The sequence below is a fragment of the Glycine max genome, chromosome 16 (assembly GCF_000004515.6).
Source record: "Glycine max cultivar Williams 82 chromosome 16, Glycine_max_v4.0, whole genome shotgun sequence".
In the NCBI taxonomy this organism is placed as follows: domain Eukaryota; kingdom Viridiplantae; phylum Streptophyta; class Magnoliopsida; order Fabales; family Fabaceae; genus Glycine; species Glycine max.
The window spans coordinates 31,784,787-31,800,753 of record NC_038252.2 but is presented as its reverse complement, the minus strand read 5'-3'; the positions used below and the strand labels follow the sequence as shown (position 1 = coordinate 31,800,753).

The 15,967-nt window shown below is 33.5% G+C and overlaps 1 protein-coding gene across 3 annotated transcripts; it reads left to right on the top strand.

Moving 5' to 3' along the window:
- Positions 1-1,507: 1,507 nt before the first annotated feature.
- On the top strand, positions 1,508-15,806 carry LOC100783766 (glutathione reductase, cytosolic). 3 transcript variants are annotated; one of them, XM_006599381.4, is made up of 17 exons: positions 1,508-1,628; positions 2,042-2,216; positions 2,579-2,643; positions 4,094-4,163; positions 5,744-5,815; positions 6,087-6,290; positions 8,452-8,525; positions 8,601-8,684; positions 9,537-9,624; positions 9,728-9,809; positions 11,353-11,426; positions 12,529-12,636; positions 12,758-12,822; positions 12,949-13,062; positions 13,400-13,499; positions 13,925-13,978; positions 15,571-15,806. In XM_006599381.4, the coding sequence occupies exons 1-17, from the start codon at positions 1,621-1,623 to the stop codon at positions 15,670-15,672; spliced, it is 1,539 nt and encodes a 512-aa protein (XP_006599444.1). In that variant the 5' UTR covers positions 1,508-1,620; the 3' UTR covers positions 15,673-15,806. The 3 variants fall into 3 exon arrangements, with proteins under 3 accessions (XP_006599444.1, XP_003548073.1, XP_006599445.1); XM_003548025.5 differs by having other exon boundaries at positions 1,556-1,746; XM_006599382.4 differs by lacking the exon at positions 1,508-1,628 and adding an exon at positions 1,754-1,892.
- The last annotated feature ends 161 nt before the right edge of the window (positions 15,807-15,967 follow it).

Genomic DNA, 15,967 nt, shown 5'->3' with positions numbered 1-15,967 from the left:
GTATGCTTGTATTTAAAATGCGGTTGAGAAAAGAGAGTCTAGTAAAAATAATCAACTAGATTTCCCAACAGAATATAATCATGGACAAAATCGCTAAATATTCTGCACATTATCATGATAACTAAAAAATATAGAGAAAAGAAAAAGGAAGTTCTAAGTTAATATATGATATATCATCTATAGCTTGCCGTAGACAAATTGTTAAGCTGGAGAACATTTTTTTCTATATCTTGAAAACTAGGATTCATGTGCGCCAGTTTGACCATTTACTTTTTTGAGCATTTTTTGGGTTATGTTCTATGTATCATATGGTTAACTATTTCTTCTTCTCTCTCTTTTTTTTTATTAAAGAATTTAACTATGAAATTATTTCTTGAATAAAGGTATACGCCTAAAGTAATAGAGAAAATATATTTTTATTAAAACAAATTACTTTTAATAGATGTAGATGTAGATATATGTGTGTCTATATATATATATATATATTGAAATTTTCTCTTTAAAAATTATATTTAGTGTTGATTAATTCAAATTTAGATGAGTTAATTTTAAGAGATTTTTTTTTCTAGCCCTTATGCTTTCATTTACATGATTTAAAGTTTAGACCTTAAGAAGAAAAGAAAATATTCAGATATAATTTTAGAATATTAAAGTCAAAAGAAAAGTTGTCAAACTCATAGTTTTCTTCCTTTGCATTCTAGATAAACATATCTTATTTAATGTTTTTAATCTAATACATTTCACTATTCAAAAGGTTAAAATTAAGGACAAAAGAATTTGAACATAATTTTACTAATTTGTTTCTAAAATTTAGTAACGCTAGAATTAGTGATGAAAATATTTTTTTTGTTTACCATTTTTTTACCAAATAATGTTTTGTTACTAAACTTTGTCATTAAATGATTAATCTTTAGTAGTAGTATTTACTGTAGGTAGTGAATGCTGGAATCATGGAAGAAACTAGTTGCCCAGATCTCACCCTAGTCGCCAACAGGAGATTCTATCACCTAATATTGCACCTTTAATGCCCGGTATTTTTATGCTTAAATCTCTTGATTTTTTTTTTCATCATGATTAATTTTTGTCGAAGAAACAAGTCGATTATCTTTAATGTAATCATTTTTGTCAAGTTTTACCTAGAATATTTTTTTATAAGACTTAAATCCAAGATTTTATTTAAAGAAATTTAACCTAATATCACATCACCAATCTTATTGGTATTTAATACCCTGTATGCCCATCACCAAATTCTAATGTTTTGTCTTCAATCTATTAAATATAGCTGGACCGGGAAGGTAAATCCGCAAATGTCTGGAACTTGGGATGCTTATAGTGCCAATAGTACATTAAGAGCTTAAAAAATAATGAGGTTTAAGCTTCAATGAAGAAAAGTTTTACACTACTCAAAAACTAAACAGAAGAAAAGAAATTTGAAATCATGATATTGGTATCATGAGGAAAAATAAAATAAAATTAAAAAGTTTGCCACAGAGTAGTGACTATTTTGTGGGAGAAATAAAAAGGTTTCGTATTAAAGAAGAATAATAATAAAGGGGTTTGGACTAATCCGTGGCGGCTCCTTCACACGAGTTATTACCGCATCATCTCTTATGTCATATCATGCAAATGTGAATGCAATTTTTTTCTCTTTAGTATATATACTCTCTGCATACTAATAGTATTGTTTTTTATTTTTTTCGTTTCTTCTTTCGCAAACCTAATTACTGCTATTACGAGACGACGCAGGTAATTTTCCATTTCCTTTTCTCGGGAAAATTAAACAGATTTAAACAAATCCAGAATACACTGAAACTGCAGCACTTTTCATTTTGTTCTCGTTCTTCTTTGAATTATTCCGTCGTTTTCTGCTGCGGCGTGCGTGCGTGAACAATGTAGTGATCTCGATGCGTGCTGAATTTTACTTTGTTTTTCTCGGAAACCAAATAGTGTTTCGCAGTGTTTGATTTCTTAACTGGCTTGACATTTCGCGATTGTGATGTTGTTGCTGTTGTTGTTGTTGTTGATGATGAGGATGATTTAGATTTAGTTCGGATTGTTCGATTGCGATGGCTAGGAAGATGCTTATCGATGGTGAAGCTGAATTGGCTCAAGGTGGTGGAGAAGAAGTGTCGAATTTTGACTTCGACTTGTTTATTATTGGGGCTGGAAGTGGTGGCGTTCGTGCCGCTAGATTTTCATCCAATTTTGGAGCTAAGGTTTGTAACTGTGCTGTTAACAGTTAACACCTAATGTTTTAGTGTTGAAGATGATTAATCACTGAAAATAGTTTTGTATTTGAGGATCTGAGCTATTGAAGCTTTTCTTGATTTTTGGAGGGTGGTGGGATTATTGTAAATATTTGAACAGTTTTTCAATATCCTTTTAAATGACCACAAGTTGTGCCCATTTTAGTTGCCTATTTTAGTTCCAACAATACTAAAATATAACTAGTACGCAAGGACTTGAACTTTTATTAATATTTAAGCTAGTTTCAAATTATTGTTGTTGGGTGTTATTCTCTTACGTATTTTACTGATTTATTGTCTTCTCTATTGTATTATGCAACCTGTGTCTGAAGGTGGGGATTTGTGAGCTTCCATTTCATCCAATTAGTTCAGAAACAATTGGAGGAGTCGGTGGAACGTAAGTTATAGTTATGAAATTGATATCTCTTTCCTTTCCATAGATTATTTTCTTCCGCCTCTTCTCTCTCTTTTATTTAATGCATACATTCCTTGCTAATGACACGAGGTTGACAAAAATGTCTCCGTGTATGGTTGAAGTTTTGATAATACTCTCCACTTTGATATGGGTTTCAAATTCTTTTTTGATTTGCACTACATTGTTTACTATTTTTTATGTGATTAGTATTCAGATAATGGCTGGGTTGTCGCAGTTCTTACGTTACATTAGTTCTAAAGCTAGTATCTTAAGTGCTTTCCTTATGTTAACGGCTGTTTCCAAGTTTGTCAGTTGCCAGCCACATGTTTTTCTATAAATTAAAATTCTAATTTGGTGTGGCTTTCTGTCAAATCTTAAGTAATGTGCACTACGCTTTTCAAAGAAATATCTGTATGATTAGGCCCCAATTTTTTTTTTTCAGTTTTTAGTAGTTTTCTGTTTCTGGATTGCCTTTTGCTAGATCATATATTCACATTGCTCTTATGTATCTCCTGATTCTACTCAATATGATTTTTGGGAGATTTTTCTCATTTTATTTTTTTAATAAAATTTTGTTCCCAGGTTTGCTAAATTAATTTGTGTGCACTTACTTGCTCAGTTTTTCTCGTTGATTGTGAAGATTGTACTCACATTCAATAGTATATAAACCTAATATTTGGGCTCAGCTACATAAATTAGTAAAGAAAAAGACAGAACATCTTATTTAGATCCTCTTTTGCAATTTGATCTATCTAAGGGTACTTTCTTCCATAAATGTTTTACAGCTATATTCTTCCATGTAACAGTACCCTTCTCCAACTCTAGCTAAACCCAGCCCATCTCGCTGTTGTAGTTGTATTTTACTTTGAATTGTCTCCACTCTCCAGGCTGCTGAAATCAACTTTGGGGAAATATCTTGATTATTAGATAATAAAACCATCCCTATAACTTGCAAGATGGGGCTTGTTAGATAATAAAACCATTCATGTACAATGGTATTGATTGATCCGTGTAGCTGATTCCACCTAGGGAGATGTTGTTTTGGGTTGTTGGTTAAATAGTCATACACATATACTTGGGAAGCATACCCTGACTATCTCTTTATGCTGTAACTCCAAGATTTATATGATATAGACCAACTATTCAAAGTCTTATTTCTTCATCTTTTATTTAATTTCCATGTGATATGCTGGTTTGCATTTATATGAACATGATGTAGTAATCATTTAGTTTTGGTCTATAACTTAACATCAGCACACACAAATTGTTTGTACACATATATTTCTTTTTTTAGCTTTCTGCTGTTCTTTTTTTACTGTGAATTTGCATGATAATTGTGTAATAGAGTCACTTCTACTCTATAAATATCTATTCTAGTTCAACTACTGAGTAGTTAATGAAAATGCTTTTTTCTTTTTTTTTAATTTCAAAGGTGTGTTATTCGTGGTTGTGTTCCCAAAAAGATTTTGGTCTATGGAGCATCTTTTGGAGGTGATCTTGAGGTAAGGATTTGTTCTTAAAATGAATTGCTGTCAACATGAATTAGTTACTGGATATATAGCATGATTGCTGTAATTTTTCCAATTTGTTTTTATTTGATGTGTCTAGCTGCCATGGAATGGGTGTATTTTCTAATTTGTTTCATTGCAGTATTGAACCCAAGTATGTGTTGGGATAGGGTTATGCTCTTAGCTTGTCTTGGTGTTCTGCCTGAGACAACAACAGAGCTGCCATCTCTGATATGCAAAGGGACTCAGAAACCTTGCTGCATTCCTACTTTCCTTTTACGTTATTCAGATCTAAAGGATACTTTAGCCTTGCCCCATTGTCTTTACTTATTCTCTATTTAATTATTTTTTTTCATATAAAACACAATAAATCATCACCATCTTCATCTTGATTAATGAGCTAAATATTTAACAAGGATACTTTTATATTTCATTGGCTGCACAAGAACATCTCGTGTTTTAAAATTTATTTATTTCATAAAAGTATATGAATACATGAATTTGTATATCAACTAACTCTGGTACTTTGTTTCATTGTCACATCCAAGATAAATAAGAGATGTAAATTTTTTACCGTATAAAGAGAGAGAGAGGGGGGTGGGTCGGGGGGCAGATAGAGAGATAGACAGGATCTTTTTTTGATATCCCTGAAAAATAATAATTTAAGGTCTGTTTAAGCTTAGGAAAAATAGTTTTTTTAAATGTTACATTGATCCTCGGGCCCCATACTTCTTACAAATTTTCAGTTAGGTCCCTGAACTTTTTTTTCTTTTAATTGGGTTCCTGAACTTTTACTTTTTGTTCAATTGGGTCCTCTCGTCTAATAGCCGTCATGAAAAATTATCTGCAGACATCTAATTAGAGGTGTGGGCAGTGGATTGATATTTCTAATGTGTTGTAAGCACATCTGAGTCAATTGTGAAACTTTGCTGAAATTTCTCACAATTGACTCAGTTGTACTTACAACACACTCTAGAAGTACTAGTCCACCATCTACCCCTCTAATTAGGTGACTGCAGTTAATTTTTCATAATGACAATTAGACATGACGACCCAATTGAAGGGAAAAAATGTTCAGGGACCTAATTGAAATTTGGTAGAAGTGTGGGGACCCACAGAATAATTAAATCTTTAAATAATAACTTTGAAATTTTTTATGATGATTGGATAAATTTTGGAAAATAAGAAATTTAAAAAAAAAATCAGTTTTAGTGTTTCTCAGAAAGCTAGAAATAGTAGTTTTAAAAAGAAATCTAATCGTAGAAGTGTTTTTGTTTTTAAAGCTTATCTTATCTCAGTGCTCCTGTACTACATTAAATTCAGGACGTGTGTCTCATCTTAAGCTACTAGGACTTATTAAAGGTATATGTTATCAGATCTGATGTGATGTAGTTACAGTAGGATTGGTTCACATTCTCATAAAATATGTTATGCAAATGTGATTTAATTTTATATTCCATCAGAAAATGTATCGGTTTTTTCTTTGTATTTTTTATTCATGCTGGTTCGTAATTATTGTGATATTCTTTAAGTGTTTCTGAGATCATCATCCATTAAAAGCATGATTGTGACAGGATGCCAGGAATTATGGGTGGGAGTTGAGTGAGAAAGTTGACTTCAATTGGAAGAAGCTCTTGCAAAAGAAGGTAGTTCAAGATATTCTTTTATGTTTAATAATGTAAAGCATTGTTATTTCTTGATTTTCTTGTATCTAAATCAGATTTGTATCTCTTCCTTAAGAATTTTTGAAGATATAGTTTGGATTTGTCTTTGCTTTTCTTGATGTTGCTTTGTTATAAACTATACATACATGTCATCCTGCTTGTCTGCTTATATTGAAGCAGAAAACGATTTATTAGTACCAAAAAGACAGTTTATTTGTTGGTTGTTCAATAACCTTGGTTTGTCAAACTGCAGACAGATGAAATAAACAGATTAAATGGACTTTACAAGCGGATGTTATCCAATTGGGGGGTTAAATTATTTGAAGGCGAGGGAAAGATAGTTGGTCCAAATGAAGTTGAGGTGACACAATTGGATGGCACTAAATTGTCCTACACAGCAAAGCACATATTGATTGCAACTGGCAGCAGGGCTCAACGTCCAAATATTCCTGGACAGGTGAATTTGCCTGTTTTGAAATATCATTGCAAAATGATCTTACTTACATGATTGTTTCTGTTTGTGAGTATAATATTTGATATGTACATGCTAATAAGAATTACAAGTTTAGGATTATGGTAGGAGAAAAATAACAAATAGAGACTATGAACAATAAGATGTTAGATTTGTATGGCATGTAGTAATAATAATGTGATAAAAAAAATTCTAATACTTTTGGTTCTATTTTGTTGGAAAAGCTGCCTTAATTGCTAACACCCCTTAGCCCACCTTAGTTGCGGCCTCTTTGGGGGTTGCCTGAAGTGCAACCCTGAGGGTGGTGGTTTAGTATCACATTGACTAGAGATATGGTCAAATTAATGTATGGGTGGAATAATCCTCACCTTACAGGCCTGTTTTGTAGAATTGAGTTAGGCCAATAATCCATTTTCTAATATGGTGTTAGAGCCTATCATAGATCCATTGTTGGGCCACCTGCATTTGGCACGCTCCAGGCTAGAAGTCCTAGGCGTGAGTGGGAGTGTTGGAAAAGCCGCCTTAGTTGCAGCATCTTTGGGGGTTGCCTGAAGTGCAACCTTAAGGGTGGTGGTTTAGTCCCACATCGACCGCAGATATGGCCAAACTAAAGTATATAGGGGAGCAATCCTCACCTTACAAGCCAGTTTTGTAGGATTGAGTTAGGCTCATAATCTACTCCTAAGACTATTCATTCTAATAATTAGGTCAAGTACTTGGGTAGTACTACTAATACAGTCTGAGGAAACTAATGTAACAAGAATTATAACAATAGTTAAATAAGGAAACAATTCATGAAAAGGACATGAAATATAACAAAATTAAGAAACAACATCTTAAATTGCTTCCTGATTTAGATGAGTTAATTGATCTACAGTATATTCCAAGATAATGTAAATATATCTTTATTATATTCTAACTGTGTATTATGTAATATTAGTTTATCTGTGATGTTATTAATCTGGTGGTGCTTATAAATTTAGGTGTGCAAATAAAAATTTAGCACTGCATGGAGAGAACAAGTTTTCAGTTTTCATGACTTAATATGACAAATTATACTTCAGATTTTTGCTTAAAATTACAACACTAATCAAACATTACTGCAGTGGTGTTTTCTCTTCCTTCTCTCTTTCATTTTGACCCTTTTTTGTTTTTAAATAACCTGTATTAATTTTGAATGTGATAATACTACATTTCTTTGCTGCTAGGTGTCTGTCCCCCTTTTTTGGTCTTTCTCTCTCCTTGCTGTCATTATTTAATACTGGTTTGATCTTTATATCTTTCACTGATGGTACTTCAATAATTGTTTTAGTGTATTAATTTAAACATGATGCTAACAGTCAATTTGCTATGAAAACACCAAATGCTTTCATGGTAATTCTTTTTAAAACTGTATAAAATGCTTGCCAAATAATTTACGGAAATGTATGCAACACTACCCCTTATGATGTTTTTATCACAATTTTATATTTTTTTATTCTAAATTTGAAATTCTTATATAATGAAATAAAAACATAAATTTGACTAAAAAAGTTAATTAAAAATGTAGTGTGTAATTTTTTGAACAAATAAATTTAGGTTTCAGTGCATAAAATTTTGAAAGAGCTATCTTGAGTCCAGTGATAGAAATGAGAAACATCTGAAAAAAGTGATACACTCACTCATTTAGTCCTTGCAGTATTGAACACTTAAATTCAGTAAGTGATGATATCTTTTGTTTATGAAATCACACCCTTTGTTATTGTTTGTTCTGTTATCATTTCAATATTACTGATTAGTGTTATTGCCAAAATACTGTTTGTTTTTGGTCACATAATTTAGATTATGGTTGAATCATTTTCTACAATAACTTGCAAGGTCATCATTAGATACAGTCAAATCCTTGCATTTAACACCTACATCCCCCTCTCCCAAAAAAAAACCTCTTTCACTTAATTTATCTTTGTACTTTCCTTCAAATGCTTGACTACAGGAAAGAAATTGTGTGGAATGTTGGACTTTTAAACTTTGGTTTAATGGAAAGTTTTAACCGTTCCACTGTCCCTCACTCTTAAATGCTTCTGATATATTATTGACGTTCACATTCTTAATTAAAATTTTAGGATGTTTGTAATATGAGTGTTGTTGCTGTTGTCTGATTGTGCAGGAGTTGGGTATAACATCAGACGAGGCACTAAGTTTAGAGGATCTTCCAAAACATGCTGTGGTTCTTGGAGGAGGGTGTGTATGTCTTCTTATGTGTTTTAAGTTTAACTACTTAGTATCTCATGGTGATTAATTTATATTTTTTTTCAGTTATATTGCAGTTGAGTTTGCATCTATATGGCGTGGCATGGGTTCCACAGTTGATCTAGTTTTCAGAAAGGAACTTCCACTGAGGTTTGGCTTCGGTGTACATCTTGTGTTTAAGTTTTAAGTTATCATAAATGGGGCCTTATGGCTATGTCTCCTTTTCCCCTAGTTTGCTTTTAAGTTTTAATATTAGCAAATCAATGTAGACATGTATTTAACTTGTGTAGAAATGTTTTTGCATTAACCTCAACATTATTTGACATTCTTTGGACACAAAAGTTGCATTGTTACTTAATATTGGTTTACAGGCATTAAGTGCCTCTTACCCAAATAAATATGTCGTGATTGGAAAATAAGATAAATTCTAATAATTTCACTGCTTCTTGACGTCTATAGTTATGACTTATGAGGGATTTGACAATTATAATTTTATCGTCCTAATGTTACAGGCTTTCTAAAACATAGGGTATAGTATCAGAACTATGTACATTGAAGTTTAGTTGAAAAATTAGTTAGGGTTTACTCTGAAATCATAAGGAAAAGGAAGTGGAGAATATGGAGGGGGAAAAGAGGAAGATACCAGAAAGGACAGGAAAACAACAATAAGAATTTGTGATAGATGGAAAATGCTTAAGCCTCAACTTATTTAGAACATAATTCTTACCTAGAAATAGGAGAGTTTTTGTTTGTAGAAATTCTAATGCTTAACATTTCATTTGTCTAAAACGTAAGTTTCATAGTATACACACTTTTGAGACAGCAATCTTTTCCTATTCCAAAGTGGGGATTTGATCTGTGGAATGATTTTTTGTTTCTGTAATTACATTTACGGGTCAATAGAAGTTTTCTGATAACACTCATTATTCCTTAGTTTTTGTTAACATCATTTTTGCTGTTTGTAGCATACCTTACTCCCCACTGAATAAAATTCTGTTGCAGAGGTTTTGATGATGAAATGAGAGCTGCAGTGGCAAGAAATCTTGAAGGCAGGGGAATTAATTTGCATCCAAGGACCAATTTGACACAGGTATTTCCTTTGGGTTTAGGGGTTTGCAACCTCACATTTGTAGAACTTTTTCATTTGCTTTGGTTGGAGGCTTAGCTAATGGTAACAAATTTCATTATTTTAGTTGATCAAAACAGAGGACGGCATTAAAGTTATTACAGATCATGGTGAAGAGCTGATTGCGGATGCTGTACTGTTTGCCACTGGTAAGGATACTATAGAGAAGAAATATCTGAACGTTGTGTCTTGGAGGCACAAACATGAATGCTATTTATAATAGGTAAGTTGGGTACAATGATAAATACAAAATCAATCACTTTGTTGCAAAAGCCACCTTACTTGCGGACACCCCTTAGCCCTCCATAGTTGCAGCCTTTTTGTGGGTTACCTGAAGTGCAACCTTGAGGGTGCTGGTTTAGTGGTTTGGTCCCACATCGACTAGAAATAGGGTCAAATTAAAGTATGTAAGTGGGGGAAAACCCTCACCTTATGAACTGGTAGTGTAGGATTGGGTTAGGCCTGTAACCACTTTCTAAGATGATATTAGAGTCTATCATAGATCCATTGTTGGGCCACCTGCATTTGGCATGCTCCAGGCTGGAAGTCATGGGCATGATTGGGAGTGTTGGAATAGCCACCTTAATTGCGAGCACCCCTTAGCCCGCTATAGTTGTGGCCTCTTTGTGGGTTGCCTGAAGCGTAATCTTAAGGGTGGTGGTTTAGTCCCATATCGACTAGAGATAGGATCAAATTAAAGTATATAAGTGGGGGATAAACCTCACCTTATAAGTCGGTTTTGTAGGGTTGAGTTAGGCCCATAACCCATTTTCTAACTCTTAAGATTTGAGTTTTGATGTTAAAGGTCTCAGTGAAATGCACTCCACAATTTCTCCGGAAAGCACTTTTTCTCTAACAAAATGACAATCAATTTGTGTTTGGTCCTTTCCTGAAGACCAGATTTAATGCACTATGAATTACAACTTGATTGTCACATATAAGCTTTATCTCCTCAATATCTTTCAATTTTAGTTGTTGGAATAGTTGTCTAAGCCATGTAAGCTCACATGCGGCTGATGCCATAGCACGATATTGAGCTTCTGCGCTGGATCTTGTAACTATGTTCTACTTCTTGCTTATATATGAAATTAGGTTTCCTCAAATAAAAACATAATATCCTACATCTGGCTAAAAGTGATCCTGCACAGTCAGCATTAGAGTATCAATTGATTTTTGTGTTGCCTTTCTCCTCATATAATAATCCTTTACCTGGTGCATTTTTAATGTGTCAGAGAATTCATAATGACTGTCACAAGAAGCATTCAGAAACTAACTAACCACACTTATAGAAAAAATGATGTCAGGTCTAGTTATATAGAAGTAAATATTTTATCCCGCGCAAATGCACATGCTAAAATACTATCTAGTGTATGGTGCCCTGATAAACTCCTTAGGCTCATCTCATACTTTGTAATAGTATCTTTGTTAATTTAAATATTTGGTGGTGTCTTTTTGTATAATCATCTGTCAAGTTTGTTGATACTTGATATCTTGATCTGTTCATATGGAATGTTTACATGCTAGCATAGCATAGAACTGGAATATCACACTTCAACTTTACATGGAAGTAACGAATAATGTATCAAGGTTTATGTTTTGGGGGTTGGGGGTAGAATGCATTGTGCAAGTCCATGGAATTTTTGCTTGCCTTTTGAAATTCTATATCTCTCAAGTGCTTTTTCGTTGCTGCAGGTAGGGCTCCTAATTCTAAGAGGCTGAATTTAGAAACTGTAGGTGTTGAGCTTGACAACACTGGAGCAATAAAGGTTCACATTTCTCTGCTTTAATCACCTGATTCCATGAAATCTAATAAGAAAAAAGTTATTCTCATTTCAGCATCTGGATGATAGGTGGATCCATTGTGATTCTATAATACTAGATTGTGGTATTCATAGCTGGTTATATAGATACAAACATAGACTGTTTTCTATTGGAATACCAACCTGCAAATGCCATAATTTGGTTACCATGTTGATTGGTGTGCCAATTTATTGGAGAACTCCTGAGAAATTGTAAAGTATAAATGAATTTGTATATCTAATCCCTTCCAAGTAGAAGTTAAAGCACTTATATGTTTACGTGCCTTGTGAAAAGGTGAAGGAAAGTACTACCTTGTAAAATAGGAGAAACAGAGGGATAATTGAGAGAAAACCATGTGTCAGAGTACAAGGTGGATGCTTGTTTATATAGACTAATAGTAATGATTACACGTAATCAGAGGAGACTAAGTTTCCCCTCAATCAGATATGTTTCCTATTCTTAGAATGTGGATTTGGGCCTAACTGAATCCGAAAAGTTAGCTCATAGGGTAAAGGTTGGCCCCCTCACTTATATATTCTATCTTGTCCTGATTTGTAGCCAATGTGGGACTTGGGTTTTTCCCGATACACTTCCTCATGTCCAACACTTTTTGGACTTGGTGCCTGGATGACAAGGTGGGTGGTCCATTTAATGGATCTAGGATAGGCTCTGATACCATCTAGAATGTGGGTTTTAAGCCTAACTCAAGCCCAAAAGGTAACTCATAGGATAAAGGTTGTCCCCCACTTATATCTTCTATCTTGGCCTTATCTCTAGCCAATGTGGGACTTGGGTTTTTTCCAATAGCTATAAATCAAATCCTAATCAAATCTATACATTAAATATTTTTTATTCCCAACATACCTTTAGGCAAAATATTTGTATAATGAAGCATTCTCTTATCAATTCCCAAGTGAGTGGGAATACAATGTCTGAAGCAAATTGGTTTTTAGGTTATATCATCTTATATGCTTTCGTCAATGACTGGATATTGATTTGAACAATTGTTTAAGAGCTAGAGAATGATTATGACTCAGTTCTAAATGTTCTGCGATCCTTTGTGTTTAGGTGGATGAGTATTCCCGCACAAGCATACCTAGCATATGGGCTGTGGGTGATGTCACAAACCGAATGAATCTAACTCCGGTGGCCTTGATGGAAGCATCGTACTTTGCTGTAAGTATTCAGATATTTAGTGGATAAGAATACCTATTTATGTACTGGGTAGGGAGGAGTTTGCAGTTGATTGGTCTAATGATGATATTATTTGTTGTTGTTTAACATATTTGTTTTGCAGAAAACTGTATTTGGTGGGCAAACAATCAAGCCAGACTACAGTAATATTCCCTATGCAGTGTTCAGGTATAGTTGCTTTTGCATTATAAAACTTAGCAGTGATTACTTATTTTGAATATGTTAACTTATGATGGTATATCTCCTTCCCAATTTTATCTCTCACCATTTCGTTTCTTTTCTGTGGTTCTGCAGCATTCCACCACTTTCTGTAGTTGGTCTCAGTGAGGAGCAGGCAATAGAGCAAACCAATGGGGATCTGTTGGTTTTTACATCAACCTTCAATCCTATGAAAAATACCATCTCTGGGTAAGTGTAGTGACTTGGAATTTTCACCCACTTCACCTTTATTGCAAATCAATGACTTGCAGAATTCATGATAACTTGGATCAGAGAACAATATTTTTTATAGAAAATATTGTTTGGTACATACATTTTAAATCCTTTAGGCATTGATTTTGTTTATTTACTCCACTGCAAATCTTGTTTCAAATTTTAAGAATCAAAATGTTACAGTTAATCTGGATTTGTGATAGCCTTTATTATCATCACATGCTCTTCAATCTCAGTTGGACCCAGTATTAGTTATGTTCTTTGCAGCATAACTTTCTTATCTAGATTATGGTTGCTGATATTCTTCAAATAGGCGACAAGAAAAAACTGTTATGAAGCTTGTTGTTGATGCTGAGACAGATAAGGTTCTCGGAGCCTCAATGTGTGGGCCTGATGCACCTGAAATTATGCAGGTATCCTATTTGTTTCACCATATTGTATTGTTTAGAAACCTTTGTACATTATACTTTCCTTTTACTACATCGTTATTCTGGAGTAACCTTGTATTCTTTATTTTAACTATCCTTTTCTGTTTTAGAATAATGGCAGATATATGATCTGTTTTGTTATTTTGCTCTCAAAATTTGTTTCTTAATTTAAAAGAGAAATTTTCACAATTTTAGAAGTGGTTGCTCTATTCCCTTACTCAAATTAGTAGTAATTTATATAATAACTATAACATTGATGATATTGATATATCTATAGTTTTGTATGCATCTCATATGCTATGTGCTTCTGTCCATGGGCCTGCTTTTAGAAGTTATTATTCAGTGCTTTTGCTATATTCAATTCTTTGTATCTATTATTAATTAATTATATTAATATTGGTGATCGATAGGGTATTGCTGTTGCGTTGAAGTGTGGAGCTACCAAGGCACAGTTTGATAGCACGGTAAGTTCACAGCTTTTTTGATTGTGTTTTCCTCTCCTGCCTTCTGAAGGCAGTGATGGGATATTTTTACTGGAAGGGAAATGATATAATGACATCTGGAATTGGCTTCACCTATCTGAAATACTTGCTCAAGAATGTCAACATTTAAGTGTTGGAAAATGCAGTGTGCAAAGGTATATGGTACCATGGTTATTCAGAAACTATAATGTTAGATAATGCAAAGAATGCTTCAATACATATGAGTGTTGCATTACTGAGATAAAGTACGCAGATTTTTTAGAAAAGAGGACACATGAAATAAAGAAATCTGTAATAGCCTAATGCAATATGGAAAGAGAAACAAACAATTATAAAGTGTACACCATAAGATTTATTGCTTACAATTACTGACCGCTGCAAAATGCAGAGATAAAAAGGGAGAAACAGTAATACTAGATTACTCAGTGAGTTATCAGAGAATACCAGAGATAACAGGAGTGGGTTTGTTTCTCTGGTGTCAAATGTTTTCTTTAATTTGATGAGAACATGTAGTGATGATTCATGATAGCAGAGCAGGGAGACTGGGTGGGGGGCTGGGGTCTGGGGGGATTTTATTGATTCTTCAATTTAAAACTGGTTTTATTCTTCTCTCTGATCAGCGAATAGTGTGTGGTTGCATCGTGATTACTATAATTGCGAACAATTGCATAATGCTACTGCATTTGTAGCCACAATGCAGCTGTGGAGACTGGAGACCTTCCAAACCACAATATTCTCCAATTGTGCTAGTAGACAGCAACTTGAATTTCCTGCTCATATCAAAACAATATCAATTTAAGTGAACAATAATATTGCTGATTATCCTAATAATTGAATTGGTATAAAATGCATTATAATTAGTCCTTGTTGGGAAATCAGAATTCTTGAAGAGCTAACTATTGTTTGATAATTCTAGGATCCTCTGCAAAATCTAAATCCAAGTTTTTTAGGCTTCATGATTCTGCCATTTAATTTATATTCTATTAGGAGTCAAATTATAAAGATAAGCAAGCATGATTCCACAATGTTGTATGTAGTAGATGGTTGCGATGGAACTATCGTCCCATTAATTCTTGTTTCTATGCTCTTTTTTCCTCTATTTTGGATTTAATTTTTGAACTTTTTTGCACCATCACTTAATGATATTTTTATACATCATTAAAAAGTTTTAACTATGATGGAGTACAAGAAACTTATATTTACATGACGACACAAAGTTTGATATTTAGTATAAAAATAAATTATTAGCTAATTGTCGGTCAAAATTAAGCCTTTTGGTTACCCTTTTATATTTAAGATTTACTCATTGTAATTTTTTTTAAAATAGTCCATCAAAATAGAACCTCTATATTTCGGTGGTCGTTTTTAACATTGCAAGAACTTTTCTTGTTCTCTGTATTCGAGCCTCTTTGGATAAGTAATCATGAGTGTTTTTGAAAGTTTCTCTATAGGAAATATAGAGCCTTTTCTAGTAGAGATGCTTTGAAAAGCTCTCAGAATCACTTCTACCTTTGTATTTGTATCCAAACATGCTATTGTTTTTCTGATTGCTTTCACTTGACTCTTTCATCTAGGTGGGAATACACCCATCGGCTGCAGAAGAATTTGTAACCATGCGGTCAGTGACAAGGCGCGTAGCTGGAACTGGAAGTGTCAAACCCAAGACCAATTTGTAAAATGTTTAAAATGAAAATACGATCTGCTTGATGGTTGTGTAAAGATGCAAATGACTTCTTTTGGTGACCTTCCCATTATAGTATAGATCACAAACACATCTGTTTTTCTTTCCCAATAAAATGTTTGTTTCTTTTTTCTTTGCGCCATTTTATTTAAAACAGTTTGATTTGTTGCCATATAATCTAAGAACGAGTGATATAGACTGATATGCATACATATGTGTGTGTGTGTGTGTGAGAGAGAGAGAGTGATCCGAGTCATTCTCCATGGCTAGTTGCTTTAGTTGTGCGCTGC

What these genes read in the sequence shown, in the direction of transcription:
- LOC100783766 (XM_006599381.4), top strand. An exon ending in GCTGTGGTTCTTGGAGGAGG is followed by an intron (nt 8,526 to 8,600) that starts GTGTGTATGTCT and finishes ATTTTTTTTCAG; the next exon opens with TTATATTGCAGTTGAGTTTG. An exon ending in TGCTGTACTGTTTGCCACTG is followed by an intron (nt 9,810 to 11,352) that starts GTAAGGATACTA and finishes TCGTTGCTGCAG; the next exon opens with GTAGGGCTCCTAATTCTAAG.